Source organism: Phacochoerus africanus, chromosome 4 (assembly GCF_016906955.1).
Source record: "Phacochoerus africanus isolate WHEZ1 chromosome 4, ROS_Pafr_v1, whole genome shotgun sequence".
Taxonomy (NCBI): domain Eukaryota; kingdom Metazoa; phylum Chordata; class Mammalia; order Artiodactyla; family Suidae; genus Phacochoerus; species Phacochoerus africanus.
Window position 1 is genome coordinate 73,942,944 of NC_062547.1, and position 22,146 is coordinate 73,965,089.

A 22,146-nucleotide genomic window follows, 5' to 3' on the forward strand; every position below is an offset into this window, starting at 1 on the left:
GCACAGGTCTATGTGACCTGCCTGCCCCATGGCTCCATCAGAGCCCCATACAAAAGGTCAGGGGTCTTGACAGCCCCAGCGAGAGGCTCAATGAGATGCACACTTGTCACTTCTAAATGACAAATGACGAGAGCTACGACCGTGGAGTTCAGGAGCCCTGGGTCTAATCCGAGCACCGGGCCAGGAGCAGGGGGGCTGTCGCCCCGCCTTGGTGGACTGACACATCAAACCGCCAACATCCGAGCTCGGGTCTCTCAGGACCTGCCGTGAAGTTTGAGGAAAATGAGAAAACAGGGCAGAGCGGAGGTCTGCCTCTGGTTATCAGAGCAGGGGCTCCACGCAGAGACAAATAGGTTTCTTCTTTCCAAAGCATTTAAAAATAGAAATTGGAATGTTCTCAGGCACAGAGTGGGTGGCCCCCGGGGCCCAGCAGCGCTCTGCTCCAGCAGCTCCAAATGCTAGGGCGGGGGCCTGTAGCAGCCCGTGGACAGCAAGGGGCAGCGACGTCTCCCAGGGACGGCTGGATCCTCTACTGGGGGGGCCGGCCTCTCAGCCCCGAGCCCCGGGGCCCGTTCCTCCGTTCCCCTCACCCAACCCCACTCAGCTCTGGCCTTGATCCTTGGCGACATCCTCTCGCACCTGCTGACCCTTCCAGGAGCCCATAAAGGCCCCACCCTTAAGCCACCCCTTGCCTGTCGCTGCCAGGCCAGAGGACAGCACTGTGGGGACAGGCAGGCACCACGTGCCAGTCGTTCGGGGTCTAAATGAGCCTGAGCACAGCTGCCTGTTTCAGGCGGGCTGAGGGCACACACCATCTCCTTTGCTCCTGAAACCACGGCTACGGGACCTGTAAGACAGGAGCATCTTCAAGGACGGGGAGGGGGGAAAGAGACACAGAAATGCCCCAATGCAAGTGGCAGGTGAAGAGGAGAACATGGATGGAGGGGAGCTGGGTCAGCAGAGAAACGGGCCACCACAGCCAATGCACATCTGGGTCTTCTGGAAACTGGGGGCAGGGGCACCACTGAACTACAGACCTCAGGGCCAGGGCTATAGGAAGAAGCCAAGCCCTGCTCCCCCACCTGCTTCACCGACATAGGGATGCCAGACCAGGGTGGGGAGGAGGTGGGTGCCAGCCCCGGGACTGGGGGAAGGGACCACATCATCACGGAACCTGGAGGTACAGGCTCCAGCTGCCCTTGGCACCCCCTTCCACATCCTCCCCAAAGGGAGGGAATCAAAGACACTAGTACCCCAGCCCACTCAGATCACCCCGTGGTATAGCTTCAGGTGAAAAAGACCTGCCCTGTGTCTAGAGCTGCTGCCAGCCTCAGGGTTCCCACTCATAATTATTAGTGTTAAGTATCTTCTGTGACCTGTGGAGACCGAAGCAAATGGAAAAAAAGTAACTGGAAAGAAAAGACAGAGAAGCCAATTTTAAGAAGAATTTAAAATAATCATTGATATCCTCAGAAATAAAAGACACAGCCTCGGAGTTCCCACTGTGGCATAGTGGGTTAATGATCTGGCTTATCTCTAGGGAGGCAAATTTGATCCCAGGCCCAATGCAGTGGGTTAAGGATCTGGTGTTGCTATAGCTGTGGCGCAGGTCGTAGCTCTGGCTCAGATTTGATCCCTGGCCTGGGAACTTTCATATGCCACAGGTTCGTCCAAAAAAAAGACACAGCCTCATGAAACAAGAACAGAGCCTATAAAAAAGGAATATCCAGAAGACCAAAAAGGGCAGAAATTTTAAAAAATGCATTGATAGAAAGTTTTAGTACATTAATAGAAAGTCTTCAGCAGAAGTAAAGAAACTCCCTCAAAAAAAAAAAAAACAGATTAAAAAAAGACAAAACAAAGTAGAAAAGGGGGAGAGAGAAAGAAACTGGATCATGAGATCTGAAAATCTACCAGAATGACAGGAGCTTGAAACAGAGAAGAGAGACTGAAAAGAAAGCCATCAATGAAGTAAAGAAATATCCTGGAATCATCAGGTTCCAGGGAGTGTCAGGTGGCTAAAATCAGACTCATACCAGATATATAAGAGGGAAACATCAGAACCTGAAGAGAGGATTCAAGAAGTTTCTAGAATGGGGAGTTGCCATTGTGGTTCAGCAGTAGCAAACCCTACTAGAATCCATGAGGACGTGGGTTTGATCCCCGGCACTGCTGTGAGCTATGGTGTACGTCACAGACTCAGTTCGCATCTGGTGTGGCTATGGCTGGGGCTGTAGCTGGCAGCTGCAGTACTGATTCTAGCCTAGGAACCTCCATATGCCGTGGGTACAGCCCTAAAAAAGACCAAAAAAAAAAAAAAAAGAAGAAGAAGCTTCTAGAAGGGAGAAATGCACATCACATACCAAAGATTGGGAATCGGAAGAGTGGCTGACTTTTTGCCACAACAGAGAATAGAGACCACAGGTAAGCCAGGCCCTCGAACTTGTGAGGGAAAACCACTGCCACGGAGATGTCCACACCCAGCCCAAGTGTCAACCACCATCAGGAGCAGCAATTTCTGGGAGAGCCCTTCAAATTCCATGGTCAGCCTTTTTCCATTGAGGTGTTTTTCTTCTCTTTATTTGTTCCCTCTTTCCAGACATGGAAAGTCTCAGAAAACATCACTGCCCTGCTCCTTTCTCAGAAGTCCTCAGAGAATGCATCTTTCCAACATAAGGTCAGAGCAGAGTGTTATTAATAAGAAAGGGAACGAATGTTCTTTCCAGCACCCACCATCCCTCCCCATTGCTTTGGAGATTGTGGCGGGCCGCTGATGGTGCTGGAGTTGGTCCCACTGGATCCAAGGTCCTCTCGGCAAGTATTGCACTAAACTGAAGAAAGCATCAGCCCACAGGCTCAGATGTGCGCCTGCATCTTCCTGGGGGCGGGGGGAAGGAGAGGGGAGGCTGGCGCCGTCTTGCCTGTGGAGGTGGGGCTGGAGCAGGATGTGAGGAAGCCATTGTCATAAGCCTCTCTAGGGAAACGGGACCAGCCTCTTGCTCTCTGAGTTTGACATGAGATAATGCAAGCAAAGCCCCCAGCACTGGAGCGTTCCGGCCCTAAAACAAGCCCCCTTCCATCTGTTTCTCCCCTCCCACTCATCTGGACAGTGAGATGCATCAGGGCTGCTCTCGGTGTGATTCTCCAGCCTGGTACTCTGTTCTCAATGGCTAAGGAATTATGCTTTACCAACCATAATAACCCCATGCAAAAGTGAAATCGTATATAGTACCTGCTTTTGGAAAGCGTAGTAGGAGATAAAACGAAGAAGACACTGAAAGCCAGACCGTGCTTTAACATCTTATCACAAAAGGAAAACTCTCCCCTCTGCCGAGCCCTGCAGCCACGACAGGGGCTTTGGCTGACACCCCCTCTCAAACCTCAGCCTCTTCCCAGTGACTTCAAAGCCTCAGTCTGCAGGGCTTCCTGGGCTGGACTTCAGACAAGAACCCCCCAAAGCCCATACAGGGGCTCTGTATTCATCTCAAGCTGGGGCTCCAATGGGGAGCAAACACCCCCAAACCCTCCAGGAAGCCTGACAACTCCAAACTGACACATGGGCCCCCAATGCCTGAGATCTAAAGAACCTGGGGGCCCTCAGGGGAGCTCCCTGGTGACCTGATGGTTAGGACTTGGTGCTTTCATCACTGCAACCTGGGTTCAATCCCTGGCCTGGGAACGGAGATCCCGCATCAAGCTGCTACACGCCATGGTCAAAAAAAAAAAAAAAAAAAGAACTTGAGGGTCCCCAAGTGGATCCTCACCAGAGGCGGAGAGTGAGGGCTCCCATCCCCTGGCAGCTATTCACCCCACCACCAACAGCCACATGGAGAGCCCCAAGCCACACACAGAGATGAAGCTTGGGATGGACTGAGGGAACAGCCACCACTTCGCAGGGGGCAGACGTCTGAGGAGCAAAAGGCACCCTCTCCGTCCCGCACTCGCTATTCCCACTTTCTCCAGCTCCTTCCAGGCACATGCTCTGCTTTCCGACACACAACACAGATGTCCTTCCCTTTCTGGAGAAGACCCCCTGCAGTCACTGTTCACACGATGCCTCTTCCCGGGGATGGAGGACATAAGGCGCTCTCACACCCCGTGTGCACGGAGTGCCCAGGCCCCAATGGCCGGTCGAGCGTGCAGGCCTTTGCATCGTTTCTCCACGTTCAGGAACCTGCATATATTAAGTTCATATAATCCCGGCTTTAGTGACTGATTAACTTCGCTTCCCTCAGCTGCCTCTTTGCTGATGGCAGCCGTCTCCATGGTTCCTGATGGGCATGACCTGCTTTTTCCCTTTTTGTTCTACTTGCTTTACACCACACGTGTTGAATCCACAGTCTTTAAAATAGCGACTTTGGTTTTTTTTTTTTTTGGCTTTGTGGAAGTTCCTGGGCTAGGGGTCAAACCTGCCCCACAGTGGTGACCCAGACCGCTGTGGTAACAATGCCGGATTCTTAACACACTCGGCCACAAGGGAACTCCTGAAATACCTGCTGGAAACCTAAAATACTCTGATGGAAACCCTCTCAGCATCCCTACGGCCCTGGATGCATGGAATAGCTGACTACAGATCTCCTTCAATCTCTTGGGTATAGGAGCCATCAGGAGGGAAGAGGAACTCTGCCTGTAGGGACCCTGACAACTGAAGTGACTCCAACCCCCAGCCAACTACAGGTGTAAGAAAGCCCTGTTTGGAGGAGGCAGACAAGCCGGGTCTGGGGCTGCAGCAGGGGCAAGAAGCCCACAGCTCTAGCCCCCTCCCTACCCCACCCCTGCCATGGAGAATGAGACCACCGTGCTTCAGAGGGAGGGCCCTGGAGGAACTCTGTGAAGACTCACTGTGTTGCAGGCTTATGATGTGTTTCAGGAGGTGGTCTCTGCTTCAGTAAAATGTTTACCACCCTCTAAAAAAAGCTCGCTGTGGAACCACTCCACTTGGCCTAGAAGGTCAGCCTTCCTCTGTGGGCACCTGCCCTGCCCCCTCCCGCCAGGAATCTGGTTCCCGGGGGAAGGCACATAGTCTGCAGTGCATCTGTCGGGATCGTCCAGCCTCCTGGGATCCCCAGTTGGAGAATTCCTGATCCAGGCTGAACAGGGCCAATAGCATCCTCAGAGTGTCTGTGTCATATCCCTGCTCCTCTGCCCACACCCACTCCCCCATCCCCATTGGCCCCAGGCCCCCTCCCCTCCCAGCCCGCTGTGGGTGGTAGGGGGGATCATGAGGCTCTGATCTGAGCTGTGACACATGCAGTGCTGAGGCACATGCCACTGGTCGCCTCTGCTAAGATGGAAGTGCCACAGCAGGACCAACAGCTACACCAGGAACACCAGCACTCCCTCTTGGGAGCTGTGCTGCGCCTGACCCCTCCCCTGCACCCCCTTCATCGAGGTCTGTCCTGGGCAGGTAGCTCGGTATGGAGTACAAGGCTGAGCTGCCCCGGAGCCCCAGGGTTCACCTGCCGGTTCCCCCTGATTTAAATAGCAACAAGCTTTAATCACAGGCCATCTCTTTCTAAAAGATTGAAAGATTTCTAAAAGGTTGAGTTCCCTGGTGGCCTAGTGGGCTAAGGACATGGCATTGTCACTGCTGTGGCACAGGTTTGATGCCTGACCCAAGGAGCCTCCACAAAAAAAAAAAAAACAAAAAACATTGAACAGACATTAGGGTTTGCTTGTATCAAATACCAAAGAGGGAAAGAGGAGACACAGCAACCAGCCTAAGGAGAAGACTATCAAACAAGGTTCACTGAAGGCATCCCTGATGGCATCTGCCCACAGGACCCTCCTGCTCTGTGGTCAGTGAGGCCATAGCACTGACTTGGGTCGGGAATCAGGGCAGAGCATGCGGGGCTCCACAGGGACTCAGCCAGCGGCTCGTGCCGCCCTGCCGTGTGCAGGGTGAGGGCAGGCCAGGCTGGGGGCCCTCGGGAGCGCAGACTCCATGTAGGAGGCCAGGCCAGGCCTGCCTTCCAGCCCATGGCTCGCTGTAGCCAGGCCTGAGCTGCAGACCCGAGCATGCTGGCTGCCAGAAGGGTGTCCTCCAGACAGCAGAAATGTCCTATTGCCCATGCTTGTGTCCATGTGAGATCACCACCAGCCCCCGCAGCTATTTTTTTTTTTTTGGTCTTTTTTTTTTTAACCTTTTCTAGGGCCGCTCCCACGGCATATGGAGGTTCCCGGGCTAGGGGTCTAATCGGAGCTGTAGCCACCAGTCTACACCAGAGGCACTGCAACGAGGGATCTGAGCCGCGTCTGCTACCTACACCACAGCTCACGGCAATGCCGGATTGTTAACCCACTGAGCAAGGCCAGGGATCAAACCCGCAACCTCGTGGTTCCCAGTTGGATTCATTAACCACTGAGCCATGACGGGAACTCCCCCTGTGGCCATTAACTAGTACGTGTGACCCAGGCATAGGACTTCGCTTTAATTAACTTAGGGTTAACGGGCCGGACAGGCTGATGGCTTTAGTGCTGGACAGTGCGGCTGGAGATGCCCACATCCCCTCTAGGGCCTGTCCCACAGACACTTCCCCTAAAAGCCAGACCCTTCCCCCGTCCCTCCCCTCCACCCCACTTCCTGTTCCTCAGTGTGGACTGACACTCCTCCCCCCAGTGCTCCTCCAGGGGGCGGGGCTAAACAGCTTACCACACTCCCCCACCCCCCATTCATCTTCACCAGGGACCTCAGAACGAGCCCTTATTGGAAAGCGCGTCCTTGCAGATGGAGTTGGTTAAGATGAGGTCACACTGGGGTGGGGTGGGCTCTAAATCCAGTGACTGGTGGTGTCCTTTTAAGCAGAGGGAAAGTTAGGGGTTCCTTGGTGGCCTAGTGGTTTGGGGACGCGGCGCTGTCTCTGCTGTGGCTCAGGTTGCTGCTGTGGCGCAGGTTCAATCCCTGGCCTGGGAACTTGTGCATGCTGCAAACAAAAAGAAGGAAAGTTGGACCCAGGTACGGGGGACAGGGCCACATGAACATGGGCAGAGACTAAAGCGATGCATCAATAAACCAGGAACACCAAGGACTGCTGGCCACGCCAGAGGCTGGAAGGGGCAGGAGGACCCTCCCATGGAGCCTTGGGAGGGAAAGCGGTCCTGCCTCCCCTGCATCGCAGACCTCAGCCTCCAGGACTGGGTGGGGACTCCTTCCCCCTGCTTTCCGGGTGCCCCGCCCCATTGATGGCATTTTGTGACATGGACACACTGGGGTCTTGAACCTCCCACTGTGCCTTTGGTGGTCCCCCGAAGGTCAGAGAGCTCCCCAGCATGCTGCCAGCACCTCATTTCCGCCTCCCAGCGACATAGGGGATGACTGCAACACACGACACACTCTTCCTAGGGAACGAGCCGGGGGCCGGGAGGCACTTCAGCCCACAAAAGTGTTAAACACCCAGCGAAGGGGGGCAGAAACCCCGCTGAGGAGCCTGCATCTGCTGGGGATGGCTCACAGACGCTGGCCCCCCGTTTCTGATGTAATTACCAGCACTGCAGCGAGATGCGATAACAAACCAGTTCATTAGGAAATCCACTGGAAGCCCTCGGAAGCGCTTCATAAACAAAACAATTAGGCACAGGGCTCTTGGGGCTCCTTCCATCCTTGGCTGGGGGAGGGGCGGCTGCTTCCCAGGCTCAGGCAAGGTCACGGGCCTACAACCTGCAGGATGCTGCCCACCCCACCTCCAAGGTCACCCCCTTTCTTTCTCTACACAGAAGAAGCCTCATCCGTGTGGCACCATGCAGCCTAGATGGTGCTCCTGCCTGCTGTGACAGGGCCCTCCCACCTCCCCTTCTGCATGGATAATAATAAACCCAGGCGCTCTGTGCCAGGCCCTTCCAAGGGCACCCCCGGGGACATCTACCGCAACCCTTGCACTCTCTGCCTGAGGACCCCCGCCAGCCCCTCAGCTCTCTTCATCCCAGGCCGCCCTTCACCCACGGCCTCTCCTGTTGACCAGGACCCAGTGGACTCACTCTCCCTCTTCTAAGGCTGTAGGGGTGCCAGCCCACCTGACCTCCATAAAAACCTTATCCCCCACTGCCCGGCGTTTCCCATGACCGAGAAACAAACTCCATCCAAGGCAGGATGATGGAAAAACCTGGATTCTCCTCTGGTCATGAAGTTGGTCCAGACCACACCCTCATCTCAAAAGGCTTCAATCTCTCCTCTGGGCCAGATGTGGCCACTGCCCTCTGGAGTGTGCCTGAGGGAGCATAGATGACAAGGGCTGGGGACCTCAGCTGGAGGAACACACTCCTGGAAGAGCCTCGCCAGCCCAGGGTCCTCACCCCGGGGGACATTGGGCAATGTCTGGGGACATCTGTGGTTGCCACACTGGGGGCCTCCTGGTGTTGAGTGGGTGGGGGCAGGGAGGCTGCTCCACCCCCGACAGTGCCCAGAAGACCCGCAGAGGTGGTTCAACTACAGGGTCCACAGAGCTGAAGGGGAGAAACTCTGGTCTGCGGATCAGAATCACCGGTCCCCAGTTCTACTGGGAAAAGCAACTAAGCCACAATGACAAGGGGCTGCAGGCCCATGGGTGTGAGTGAGCCCCCTGACGGCCAGCATCCTTCCCCCAGAGCTGGCACCTGGCATCGGGGGACCCACGAGCAAGATGGCCAGCGGAAGCAGCACAGTGACGAGTGGCTAGCACCCTACATGGCGTCTGGAAGCCCCCACCCCAGAGAGACAAGGGTGCAAGCACAGGTGAACAGCATTGCTAAAGCTCACCCTCTGAGCAGGAAGCCTGAACACAGCTGCCTGCAAGCCAGGCCACAAGCCCAGGTGCAGGGGCAGGAGCGAAAAGAAGACAGAAGGAAGATAGCGGGGCTCTGGGCCACCAGGAGGAGGGGGGGGTCTGCCCACCACCAGCCTCGGGAGAGCAGCAAGGAGCAGAGTGGAGGCCTGCACGCTGAGCCACTGGCTTGCAAGGAACCACGTGAAGGGGATTAAGAGAAGCAAGCGGAGGGCAGAAGACACGACAGGCTGGCGTGTTCACGGGGCGGGGAGAGGGCCTGGGACCACACCCGTGATTCTTTGCAATGGTTTCCTGAGGGGACAAGCGGGCAGCAAAGCTCTGTTGCCCTCCCAGCCACAGCAGCAGAGAGCGGAGGGCGAGAAATAAATTGGGGACTGACAGGTGGCCTCTGAACCCCCAGGCTAGAGAGAAGTCCCCCCCCAAGGGAGCCCACCAAGTGCTCAAGTCCCGCTCATTCACAAAACACAGGTCTGGGCTGGCGGGGGCACCTCTCTCTGCCTCCAAGGCTGCTCCCTAGACCCATCCTCCTGGGGTGCACTCATTGGGGCCACACTGCCCCTGAGGGAGTGAAGGCTCCTTCTTAGGGGCAGAAAGGCCTCACTCTCTTGTGTGTGATGCACAGGTACACAAAGAGCAGGTGAACAGACAAGCGGTGTATCCGTGGTGTTAGAACCTTACGGCGGGGCAGTTGGGGAAAAAAAATGTGGAAGCGTTCTGTGGGGGTGGGGGGGCGACAATGAAAAAGATGGGAGACACTGTTGGTGGGAATGTAAACTGGTACAGCCACTATGGAGAACAGTTTGGAGATACCTTAGAAACCTATACATAGAACTTCCATATGACCCCACAATCCCACTCTTGGGCATCTATCTGGACAAAACTCTACTTAAAAGAGACACATGCACCCGCATGTTCATTGCAGCACTATTCACAATAGCCAGGACATGGAAACAACCCAAATGTCCATCGACAGATGATTGGATTTGGAAGAGGTGGTATATATACACAATGGAATACTACTCAGCCATAAAAAAGAATGACATAATGCCATTTGCAGCAACATGGATGGAACTAGAGAATCTCATCCTGAGTGAAATGAGCCAGAAAGACAAAGACAAATACCATATGATATCACTTATAACTGGAATCTAATATCCAGCACAAATGAACATCTCCTCAGAAAAGAAAATCATGGACTTGGAGAAGAGACTTGTGGCTGCCTGATGGGAGGGGGAGGGAGTGGGAGGGATCGGGAGCTTGGGCTTATCAGACACAACTTAGAATAGATTTACAAGGAGATCCTGCTGAATAGCATTGAGAACTTTGTCTAGATACTCATGTTGCAACAGAAGAAAGGGTGGGGGAAAAAATATAATTGTAATGTATACATGTAGTGGGAAAATAAAAAAAAATAAAAAATAAAAAAAAATAAAAGGAAAAAGATGGGAGAACTGCCCATAACCCACCGTCTAGACCAGGCTCTCTCCCGGGACCGGCCCCAGGGTATACTGGGGACCTCTGTGGTTCTCACGACTGGGGAGGGAAGGGGCTCCCAGCATGGAGGGGGGTGGGGGTCAGGGATGCTGCACCGCCCCCTCACCTTCACCCCCAGGGTCGAGGTGCCTCAGGGAGACCCTGCCTGAGACCTGTCCTTCCATATCAGGTCACGCCTGTTCTCCGAGGTCAGCGTTTAAGCTGAAACGAAACCAAGCAGGAAGACAGCTCTGGGCTCCAGCCCTCCATGCACTGCTGTGCGCATCCTGGGCTTTGAGCAGGGAAACGGGCTTACAGCTGCTGCCAGGGACAGGACAGAGTGACAGGAAGCTCTGGGGGAGGCTTGCAGGGAAAGCATATTTTATATGGCAATTGACTGCGACCCCCACGCACCAGCCACAACCAGTGCTATAAATCAGGGGGTCAGGGAGGCGTGGAACGGACCAGCGTGGCCAGCACCTTGGATGCAGGAGGCCCAGAGAGGCGCCAGGGGTGCAGCTCTGTTCCCGGCCCACCGCCCACCCCCACCCTCACCCCACCTTCTGTCACCTCCCCTTGGGCTCCAGCTAATCGCCCAGAGCAGGCAGCGGGTTACCAAACAGAAGGCAGGCGTTCTTGCTCTCGGGGGCAGCAGAAACAATTTGGTTCACATCTCACAGTGGTCAAGCTCAAGGTAGCCCAGGCTGGGGAAGGGGTGTTCAGGAAAGAGCCCCCCAGTCTGGATGTGGGGCTGCCCCTAGAAGCAGGGCATCTGGAGACAGGACTCTCCCCACTGTCCATGTGCCACAGAAGCCTCCCTGCTCAGGGCCACCTTCCCGAGGGGGCTGCCGAGCGGCCCAGACAGCTGGTGGAACACCAGCTAAGCGAGCCGGGCTCCCAGCCGTTCGAGCCGGGTTCTAAATCTCTCTCGCTCTGTTTAATCTCAAGTCAACTCCTGCGCCTCTTGGAGCGGCCTGGATGTTGGAAGAGGCCCATGTCAGGCTTCACCCCGTCGCCACCCACCGCGGGAGCAGCGAGGGCCGAGTGAGCTAATCCAATGTGGCGTGCAGCCTTGTAGGACTAATTCGAAGCTCAGCCCTAAAAAGGCCGGTGCCGCACACTTTATTTTCTGCGGAGCGGCTGCAGCAGCCCTTTGATCTCCCCCATTAGTCGTCCCACAACAAAGCCAGCCTGGCTGAGAGTGTGCCCGGGGGAGCTCTGCTCCTGCTGCCTCAGGCAAGCCCCAGACAGCCACCTGGAGGAGGCCACCAGCCTGGGAGACCTCCAGGGGCAGGAGCACATCTCCCAGAACCCCGGGCAGGCGCACTTTACCTCTCTCTGGTCCTTGAAGGCCACGAGGCCCAGAGTCAGAGCCTGATACAGGCAAGAACTGTCTGTAAAGCTGGAGAGACAGAGCTGGGTAGGGGTGAAGCCCAGGAGGCAGAGGAAGAGAGAGAGCTCTCCCACCCAAGGAAAAGGATGCTCAAAACAAAAGCAGCAGTACTTGATCAGAGGTAGCCGGAAGGATAAATATGGCCGGTCAGGGACATGCTTGCTGTCTGGTCTGACTCAGGCGCTGTGGAGTCCTCGTCCTTGGGACCATCAGCTCTGCACCCTTTCCCCCTCCCAGCCAGCTGGGGCTCCTTCTAAGCACTCAGTAGGTGCTCAGCAGAGCTCACCGGACCAGCTGTGCGTGAGCCCCTAGGCAGGAAAGGAAGAAAGGAAGGAAGCCGGCTCCTAGCATGAAGGCTGGCCTTGCCAGGAGGTCCTCACAATTTTAGCTTGTTTGATTTATTCCTATGTTAGTGTTTTGTTTTGTTTTTGTCCACATCATCCACAGCCATGTGGAAGTTCGCAGGCCATGGATCGAACCCATGCCATAGCAGTGACAACAGCAGATCCTGAACCTCTTAGGCCACCAGGGAACTCCAACTTACTTCCTATTTTAAAAACAAACCAACAAAAGCAGCACCACTGATGACAAGCAAGAGCCAAATTTTCTCCTCAAGGGGCTACAGGGAGTTTACAGGAGAAGTCCCAGGGAAGGCCAAGATCATGTCTTTCTTCCCCCAAAAGTAACAACCAGCTTTAAAAAAAAAAAAAAAAGTTGCATAAATAGAAATGGTACAAAGTCAGGGTGTGTTTTTAAGGCATCCCAAATTCCACCCCACAGAGCTAACTAAACTTTGGGCATCGACCAAACTTTGGGCAAATCCACCACACACACACACACACACACACACACACACACACGGGATTACATAGTCGTGATCCAAATTTTCACTCAAAATGCTATACCCATCTGTCCATGCCAATCAACAGCAACCCATTTCCATGGCTGCATAATATTCCACAATTCACCTAACCGCCTGAAGAGTATAAACTTTCCACTATTAAAATTAATGATACAATGACTATCCCCCTGTGTGAGGAAGCTCAGCAGAGACACAGGGTACACACCTTCTGGGAACTGTCCCCAGGAATCCCCCCAGCAGCCCACAGAGGGGCCTCTTGGTTCTAAAACCCCCTTCCCAACCACATGGGTAAAAGACATGAATCCACTGGCACACTGGCTTCCTCCTGCATCACGGGCTCCAAAACCACCAGAGGCAGTAGCTGGGGGGCAATCTGCTAGAGAGAACAGCACCTCCCCACCAATGCCAGAGACCCTGGGGCCTGTGAAGGAGGCAGCTCTTTAGCCCCAACTGGCCAAAGCCAGGGCTGCCCACATCCTAGATCAGGGGCTGCAGATGTCCTGGTAAGGGCCGCGTGGCAACTATTTTCCACTTTGCAGGCCAGATGGTCCTATTACAGCTACTCAGCTCCACCACTGAGGGCAAGCAGCCCCCACACAGCATGCCAATGAATGGGCACATCTGTGCCAATAAAACTTTATTTATCAACATGAAACATGAGTTTCATCTAGTTGTCACGTGCTGCATATTCTTCTTTTGATTTTTTTTTCCCCCAGCTCTTTAAAAGTCTAAGAATGGTTGTGTCTGCCTACCATAAAAAAACAGTCAGCCTGCCAGGTTTGGCCTGTTGGTCCTCATTTGCTGACCCTGCTCTAGGAAAAAAAAATACACAAACACCTGAAATTCAGGCTAGCAAGCATGAGAATTGAGAATTTCATATGTCAGCAGAAGGAGAGTGAAGGATAAGGGATGCTAAGGGGAGGAGGGGGCCTGCTGGGTGCCTAAAGAGGTAATGAACCAACAAGAAAAAAAGCTCTAGAAGTTCCTGCTGTGGCACAGTGGGTTAAGGACCTGGTGTTGCCACAGCTGCAGCATAGGTTGCAGCTGCGGCTCAGATTTGATCCCTGGCCCAGGAACTTCCATGTGCCATGGGTGAGGCTGAAAAAAAAAATCTTTAAAATCTGGGAGGTGGAAGATCTGCCCCCCGACCCCCAACTGTGTTCCGATGAAATGTGCTGGAAGGCGACGCAGATGAGGTCAGGCAGCAGGGAAAAGCCCCGGCTCAGTGGGAAGAGCACCCTGGGTCCTCCTCATACCCCACCCCACCCTCTCCCTTAAATCTGCAGGCCCCAGCACCATGGACCTGAACAGTCCCCTGCCTCCGATGCCCTCAGCTTGTTATCCTCAGCGGCCCCTCCAGCCCAGACTGCTTATGGGGGCGGCAGCGGAGCCTGGAGAGGCGGGAACTGCTGGCCCACTTCACCACCTGAAAGCCTGGGAGCTGACATCAGATGGCCACAGACGGGTGCCCCAAGCCAACAGCCACTCCTGGTGGATCCCCGGTCTCCAGCCGCCAGGCCGGGCAGCTGGGGTGGCTCTACAAGGGGGCCTCTTGGCACCTGATGCCCCCTGGAACCCGGGCTGGCTCGGAGCGCCGCACATCACTTGTTCAGTAATTTCACGCTACGCTGCCTGGCAATGTAAGCGTGGAGGCCCAATCAAAAGCTGCGCTTCCCAAATGTCACTTGTTTGTGAACACACGGCTGAACCCAAAATTGCTTTTAATATCCGGGCGGGCCCCGCCGGCCCCGCTGTGGTGTTGGCTCTGGTGGCTCCTCCAGGACAAGCCCCGGGCCGGGCTGACAACTCAATCATGGTCACGGTACACGTAGGCCCACAGGAACACAAAAAACACCCCAGGATGTGGAACTGCTCCTCTGGATCTAAGGGCCCATCTCTCCTCTTCTAGCAGAGCCAGTCTCTACCAAAGACAATCCCACCACAATTTTCCGAATTAAGTGTAAAGAGCCCAACACTTTAAATCCTGGGGCGCCTCTCCAGTCTTTCCGGCTACAAAGCCCGGTGCCTTTCCTCAAGTGCACTGATGGAGCCAAGTCAGAGAAACAGATCATTAGGAAGACGGAGATGAGCCCAACTCACTCAGACCTTGCTGCCCAGCGGAGAGGTAACACAAAACCACCTTGATTTTTTTTAATCTTAGCTTTCTGCCATATCCGAATGTGAAAAGAAACAGACAATGTTCACGTTAAGGATGTACCCTTTTTTTAACCCCGTCTATTCCAAAGCACCAGTCTGTAACCTCCCTGACCAACCTTGGTGAGGGGATTCCTGCCCTTTGCCATGTGCTGTGCCTTGGACTTGGGAATGGGGAGGGGTGGGTTTCACACTCCACTCCCCTCCCCTCCAGTAGGCTGTATCTCCAGGCCATGACACCTGATCGTTGCAGCCTTAGACCATATTTTGCAAAGGTCTGAGGTCTAGGAGATGCTGAATGAACTGGTGGGTTTTGGTCTACACGGCTCCCACCTCCGGGCTGGGAGAAACCCACGTGCCCTGATCCTGGGCCCTGACTCTAAACCGACTGAGCCATTTCCCCAGGAACCTCAAGACTCCGGCTCAGGAGGCTGGTGGGAATCACCCTGTTTTCACCTGTATAGGCCCAGCTGAAGGGGCCTCTCCTGTCCCATGACCCCAGCGCCAGAGTGAGATGCTCGTGAACGGCCAGGAGCCTTTTTTGGTGGAGACAGAAGATGAAAGGGGCTGAAACCTACAAGTCAGGGCTACTCGGCCTAAGCCCAGCCTGATGCGCAGAGCTTGCCAGCTTCCACTGGGGCAGCCCAGTGCCAGTCCTGGGAACAAGGCCCCTGGTCCGGGTAGCTGGCGGAGAACTGGGCCTGCTGCCTACCCATCAGCCCTCCTTGTAGCTTCCTACCCAGGGTGCCCTGCCCAGTGCCCGGCCGCTCCCTGACCTGCCTCGTGTCCCTCCAAGCTGTCCGTCAAAACCACGGACCGGTGCGTGCGGGGCTAAAGGATCTGGAGAACAAGCACTTTGTTCAGATGTCAAATCTGTTGGCTGATAATCAGCCCTCGGGGACCAGAATGGCAAATTATTGAGAAAATCAAAGAAGTCTTCTGGCCTTTCAGGGTCCTCTAGGGACAGCGAGGCAGCCAGAAGCCTTCTGGCTTGAACAGTCTGCTCTGCTGGGGTTCTGCCCCCCTTTCTCTCTCTCGCTTGTTCACACCATAGCAGAAAACCTCGTAGCAAGGAAGCCAGAGGAGAGTGAAAGCAGGCCCCGGGGCCCTAAGTATCCACTAACAAGTAGCAAATCTCTCCTGATCTGCAGACAATCAGGAGTGCATGTGGGGTCCTCCAGGAGAGGGGGCACCCCAACCTCAGGCCTGCCCAGACCCTGGGCTCCCCACATTGCCCGACTTGCCTGCGCCCCCTCCTCGTGCCTCCAGGTGAAGAACATGCTGGGGACAAGTTTGCTGAGGATCCAGACACAGACCCTGGGGACAGCCCGGGCGCCTGGTCAAATGCCAACAGCCGTCACCTGGGCTCTGGGCTGAGGAAGCCGGCGGGGGGCCTGGCCTCTCTGAGTCCCTTTCCCGGGGTGCGCGCACCCACCTGCGTGGCCACCTTGCCGTAATCAATCCACCGCAGGGTGGCAAAGTTGGTAGATTCTGCGCAGTTGAATCCATGATTGAATCCGGCGTGGTAGCCGTAGGGAAAGGTGATCATGAATTCTCCCGCCTCCTGCGTGATCTGAGGAAGAAGAGGCCAACAGGTCAGCGGCGCGAGACCCGGAGTTGGAAAAGATGGGAACTGGTGCGCGGCTTGCCTTCCAGAAGCAACACCTGCCACAGGGCATTATGGGCTGGCGGCAAAGCCACGGGAGCCACCAAGGAGCATGGCAGGGGACACGGGCTAGAGGACTTGCCAAGGAGGGCCAGGGAGCCTGACTTTAGGAGCCAATGGAGGGAAAGGCAGCTCCCCGAAGCACAGGCTGCAGGCTGTGCTCACTGTGGCTGGTAAAGCAGGCAAGGCAAGAGGCCAGGTTGGGAGCTTGGCTACCAGCCCTGCTGCTCACGGAGGCCCCGCCAGGCCCCAAGGTGACAGACAGTCTGCACGCTCCAGACGGGTGAGCTGCAGGAGGAGGGGCTGTTCAATGTTGGGATTCTAGGGGCTTCTCGTTTGGGGGAGGGGGGTGCCTCCTGCCTTGGAGGCAGGTGGCCTGTCACGCCTCCCGTCCACCGTGAGATGTTGCCACAGAGCAGCGGGGCTGGCGAGGAGGGCGGGTCAGCAATGGCAGCAGCTGCCCAGCTCTTGGAGCCCAGGGCAGGTGCGCAGGGCAGCACAGCAGCCTGCCCTCGTGCCAGAGAGGACCAGCCACACGCACGAAACGTTCCCACAAGCTGACCTAAGTCACCACCACCACTGTGAGCGGGGCCTCTGTCCACTACATCCCGAGATAGGTCCTTCCAAGTGAGGGCAGCGACTGAAGAGGCACAGCCAGCCCACAGGGAGGACACTAATTAAGATCAGAACCTTAAACAATCTGATGTTTCCAGATCTATTCAAAATGGTCTGGATGACTCTGGTCCGGCCTCTGCAACAGATACCCCAAACCAAGGAGCTAGGTGTAAGTGACAGGATTGGGGGCCTGCAACAACCCCAGACTGAGACTTCCAGAAGTGCTGCCCCAAGGCCTAGACCCCCTTCCCCGACTCTACACTGACCACCCCCCGCCACCCCACGCTGAGTCCCATGAGAAGAACTCCAACAGACAAGTGTCCCAAAGGACAAGTGACAGACAACAGTGGCCACCGTCCCCACTCGTGTCCTGGGACGCAAGGTGGGGCTGCTGGCCAATGCACGGATGTGGATGTGGAGGCTGTGGCAGGGCAGTGACCCTCTGGAGTCGGGTGGGTCTTTTCCTAGCTTGAACGCTCGGTGGAACGCAGATCAGGGGGTCTGCAGTTCCGAGAGCTGTGGCCCCAGAGGCCCCGCCCCCCAGCTCCCAACCCCACCGATAAGGCTTCTCTCCGAGGTTTCACAGACACGGACCACCCGTCTGCGCTCCTGCATTCAGCCTCTTCCACTCGGCACGTCCTTGGGGTTCATCTGTCCCGCTGGGCACGTCGGTCTCCTGTCATGTGGCTGTCACTAATTTGCTCATCTAGCCTCCTGCTGACAGGCCCGCGGGCTGTTCCCCGTCTGGGGCTCTGTGAACTGAGCGGTGGGGAAGCTGGGGACCCGTCTTCTCTAGGCAGTGCTCACGTGTCTCTGGAGTAAACAGACACGGAGGAGACACTGGGGGCCCCAGGAAACTGCCGATTCTGCACCCACTCGCAGGGGTGAGGGCACGTTCCCACTGCCCCCTTTCCTGGTGGCCTTCGGGGCATTTGGACGGAGCTGTCCTGGCGGGTGTGCCGTGCCAGCTTCCTCCCCAAGGCCTGCAGATGCCGCCCAGGCGTCCTGCTGGCGCCTGCGTTTGCCTCCTTCTGCAAACTGCGTGTGTTCAAGCCTTCTGCTCCTACTAAAGAGGTGGTTTGCTGCTTTGTCACTGATTTGTAGTTCTCAGGCCTGCTAATAACCCCAGAGAGATGAGTAGAAATCAGTAGACTCATCTAAGTAAGCAATGTGGAGTCAAACCCTGGCAGGGAAGGGTGGGCGGCAGGAGACAGGGGGAGTGAGACTTCCAGAAGCCAGCCACGGAGTCAAAAATCAATCAAAACTGACGTAGCCTGGAGAAAAGCCAGTCCTTAAGAACACGGAGATATTTTTCTTTTCAAATAATGAATTGCACCAATCAAGGGAAGTCAGTGTGCATTAAGCTGTATTTTAAAATTCCTGTCCAAGTGACAGCCGCGTGCCGGGATGAAGCGATGGCAGGAGATGAGGGAGGAGGGGACACGTGGTATCCCCAGGGTCTGGCGGCCAGAGTGCTGGGTCCTCAGGAAGGGTCCCCTCGGCCGGCTCCTGCCACAGGCCTCGGAGCCACATGAAGGGAGGGAAATAAAAGTCGGGTTTGGGGATGTGGCTCGAAATACAATTACTGATCTTCTTATCCGACTGGAGCGGATCCTGGGAAGCGCTGTCTCAATCTTCGCCAGAGCACAGGCTGGCCTGCTTGAGCCCCAGGGATGCAGCAGGGTTGCCATCGCTGAGCCTGACGCCCTGGTGTGGGGAGGCACAGAGGGACCCCACCCATAAATCAAGGCCCAGAACGGAAGAGGCGCTCATTTAGAGCGACAGGAAGATTATGTTCCCGTCAGAAAATCTACATCCTGGTGGCTCCATCTCAAGCCTGCGCTGTCTATCCTCCATGTCACCGCTGTCAACATTATCCCGACAATAAATTAGAGGCGCTGGGGATGATGGATAGGCTGTGGAGCAAAGTAATCAGGAGTGGAGGGAGCACCAGCCCCAGACGCCCGTCACGGAGGGAGCCCGGAATTCGGCTGCTTCTGCGAGCTCTCCAAGAATAAATGAGGAAGTCCGTGGCAGATTACAGAAATACACACTTTTAATTATTAAAAAGCTCTGCTATTGATCTGCTTTTTCTTCTAGAAGTAAATACCATTACAAAGATTTATAAGTGGAGTGCGGGGAGTCACTCTTTGAAGGCTGCCAGGAATTCAGATGAGGGGTTCCGAGTTCAGCTGGAGCTTGACGCTTCAGGGCCTGGTGCCCAGTCCCAGCGGCACACGGAGGGATCTCTGCCGGCCAGACCAAGGCCTCAGGGGCCAAGCTCTGTGGGCAGCCGGGAGGCCGGGCCTGAGCCAGGCCTCTGGTGTGGGGGTTGCGGCTGCCGACCCAGCCTCAATCGATTTGCCAGCAGCCTGTCCATGGCAAGAGGCCACTGCCTTTGGGTCAGGCTCAGGCATTTCCCATCCAAACTGCAGGGCCTCACTGGCGCTGACCTGGGAGAACAGAGGGTGCCCCCAGCTGACTCCTGCAACCGGCATTCCTCTTCAGAAGGCACCACCCTGGAGAATGTTCTCAACACACGGACGGACAGCAAATACTTCTCACGTCCATGAGCAATGCTGTGATCTGTATGGGAGGTTCCTGGTGACGAATGCTGTTCCAGCCAGCAGACAGAGGCGAGAAGAGGGAAGCACAGCAAGTGGCAGGTCTCAGAGCCTAACATCCTGCCATCGGATGAGCAGGAGAGACGGCTAGGAGTCAGCCTCCTGGCTGCGGCCCCAGCAGAAAGGCCAAGTCCCTGATCTGCGTGCTCACGCTGTGGGCGGTGTGATTGAAATGTCAGAAGCAATTTCCGACTGGCTGACACTCTCCGCAAGGGGGAAGCACACGGGTCGGCTCGCAGAACTCACTCCTGCGCCTGCCAAATCGCTCTTCGGGGAAACCTACAGAAGCCGGGTGTCGGAAGGGTCCCCCTCTGCCCCCTGCCCCCAGTGCCATGGCCCACACACCTGTCCGGAAAGTTCCGGGCAAGGGCCTCTGGCCTGGACCGACTTGGGGACCCAGGCCTCGACTCTCCTGGGTTCCAAAGAGAGGGTCTCCCAGGAGACTTGTGTGCAGGAAGGACTGGCCTGGAATGAATGACGGCCCCCACCGCCTGCCCACCCTCCACAGGTGGTGGGGTCTCTGCCAACCAGGCTCCTGGCTCAGCCTCCAGCCTCACAGCCCCGCGGGGATCAGGGCAGCAGCCTCTGGAGCAGGAAATTGAATGAGTTCGCAGCGTTCACGCTGCGGGAGAGCCAGACATTCCTTTTATCTTAAATTTATTTTATTGAAGTGTAGTTGATTTACACCAGACATTTCATTTCTAAACAGGTACTCCCCTTCTCTCAAAGGCCCTGTGCCCTGGGTGCAGGTGGGGCCGGAAGGTGCCCCAGCTCCTCAGAGCTTCCCGTCCCCGCCATGCATGCTCCAATCTGACCTGAGGGACCTGCAGAGGCTGGGCTTTGGGAGGGAGCGGGAAGGAAGGGCTGGGCTCCTCCTGACTGCCCCTCTTTCATCCTCACCCCCCACCATAGAAGAGTTGGGGCTGGTGGACCAGCTAGGGTGGCCCTGCCCCGGCTTACCTTCATTCTAGAACCTTCTCCAAGGTTAAGACACCAGTTTCCTGGGGTGTTCATGGTCACCTGTGCCCAAGCCCCAGAAGCCCCGTTAGGAGCAGGTGGTCTGTGCCCAGCCCCTACCTACCCGGCTAAACGGGATCCCATACTTCTTGAGGATAATGGGTGAGATGAGGGTCATCTTGTGCCGAAGGAAGGCATCACAGCCCTGGGAGCTCCCGGGGAAGAAGCCTAGAGCAGAGAAGACAGCGTCAGTCAGACGGGACAGATCTGCATCAGCCTGCGGGGACAGGGTGGGCGGCTGGCTGGGATGTCTCTCTGGGCAGCTCTTTCCTCCCGTGGCCCCCAAGAGAAATGAAACACACAGGGGATGGGGTCCTGAGTGACAAGGTGCACCACGCAGGGCATACATTCATGCCCCAGGGTACAGGGTAGGGGCATGACTGCCCAGAGACTGCCCCCCCCACCAAGCTCCCCCTAAGCAAAAACCCACTATTGGAGTTCCCTTGTGGCAAAGCGAGTTAAGGCTCACTGCAGCAGTTCAGGTCACTGCTGCAGTGGGAGCTCAGTCCCTGGCCCAGGAATTTCCGTGTGCCATGGGCATGGGCAAAAAAACAAAGAACAAAACACTGCAGTACATCCACACGGTCACTCGGCCACATGAGAACACAGTCTGGAGATAGGACAGGGGAGCTGATGCTCTAGAACCAGACAAGTTGCGACCGGCGAGGAGGGAGGGGGGCGCCCTGGCCCTGCTCCCGCCAGCCAAGTCCCCAGCGAAGAGGAAGGCGGCCTGACCCTGCTTGGGTGCTGCCTCGGCTCTCCACCCACGTGGTCCTATGGCCACCAAGCAGTTAAGGACACGGAGGCTTGGGCCAACAACCCACCTGCCCAAGGCCCCAAACCCTTCGGACAGTGGCAGGGTGGCCCGACCCATGCCTGTGCCCTCAGCCTTGTCCCTAACCCCCTGTCTGGGTGCTCAGTCAGTATGCTCCCTGGCTAGAGCGCACCTCGTAACTAATTTAAGATAGTGTCCCAGAGGGAGCGGAAGATCCACATCAGCTCTACCTGCCCCGAAGCCCTGCTTAACTAACACAGTCCAGGGGTATTCCCAAACCACTGGCTGGCTGAAACCCAAACCTGTGACACGCATGTTAAGGAAAAGGCGGTCCTGGGTTAAGTACCCCCTGCCCCCGAGGGGCTCCTCTCCCCAAACCCGCACAGATGGCCAGCACCAAACGGCTGTCCCACGGCTCCGTGAGGTGTGGGACACGCTCCCAGGCATGCGGCTACCCTCAGGGCTGACCAGCCCCAGGACCCTTCTAGAAGCTGATCCAGACCAGGCCCCGGCCTCCAGGCCAGGGCACACCACTGATGAGCTGCTGATAAAGAGGGCACACTCTGTGTGTGTGTGTGTGTGTGTGTGTGTGTGTCTGGGGGGGGCACGCACATGTGTGCTCCTGTGCTCGCGGCCCCACCCACATGTCCAAGCTGGAGGAGGCTCGTGACACAAAGGACACAAAGGCGAGGTTCTGGAAAGTGCCAGGGATGACTGAATCCAGCAACTTTCCTCTGCACTAAAAGCATTTCAATTAGAGTTATGGCTGCCTGCCGCCCGGCCCGCCGGCCTCTCTGCAGTTCCTCTT

The 22,146-nt window shown here is 56.1% G+C and overlaps 1 protein-coding gene across 7 annotated transcripts in view; it reads right to left on the reverse strand.

Annotated features, from left to right (window-relative positions):
• KDM4B (lysine demethylase 4B) overlaps window positions 1-22,146 on the reverse strand; it is a 142,118-nt gene that overhangs the window by 37,677 nt on the left and 82,295 nt on the right. For all 7 annotated transcript variants that reach the window (XM_047777411.1, XM_047777418.1, XM_047777415.1 and 4 more), the window contains exons 9-10: window positions 20,628-20,731; window positions 16,077-16,214 (exon numbers count right to left, since the gene is read on the reverse strand). In XM_047777411.1, coding sequence (XP_047633367.1) covers window positions 16,077-16,214; window positions 20,628-20,731 — 242 coding nt within the window. The remainder of the gene's footprint in view (window positions 1-16,076; window positions 16,215-20,627; window positions 20,732-22,146) is intronic.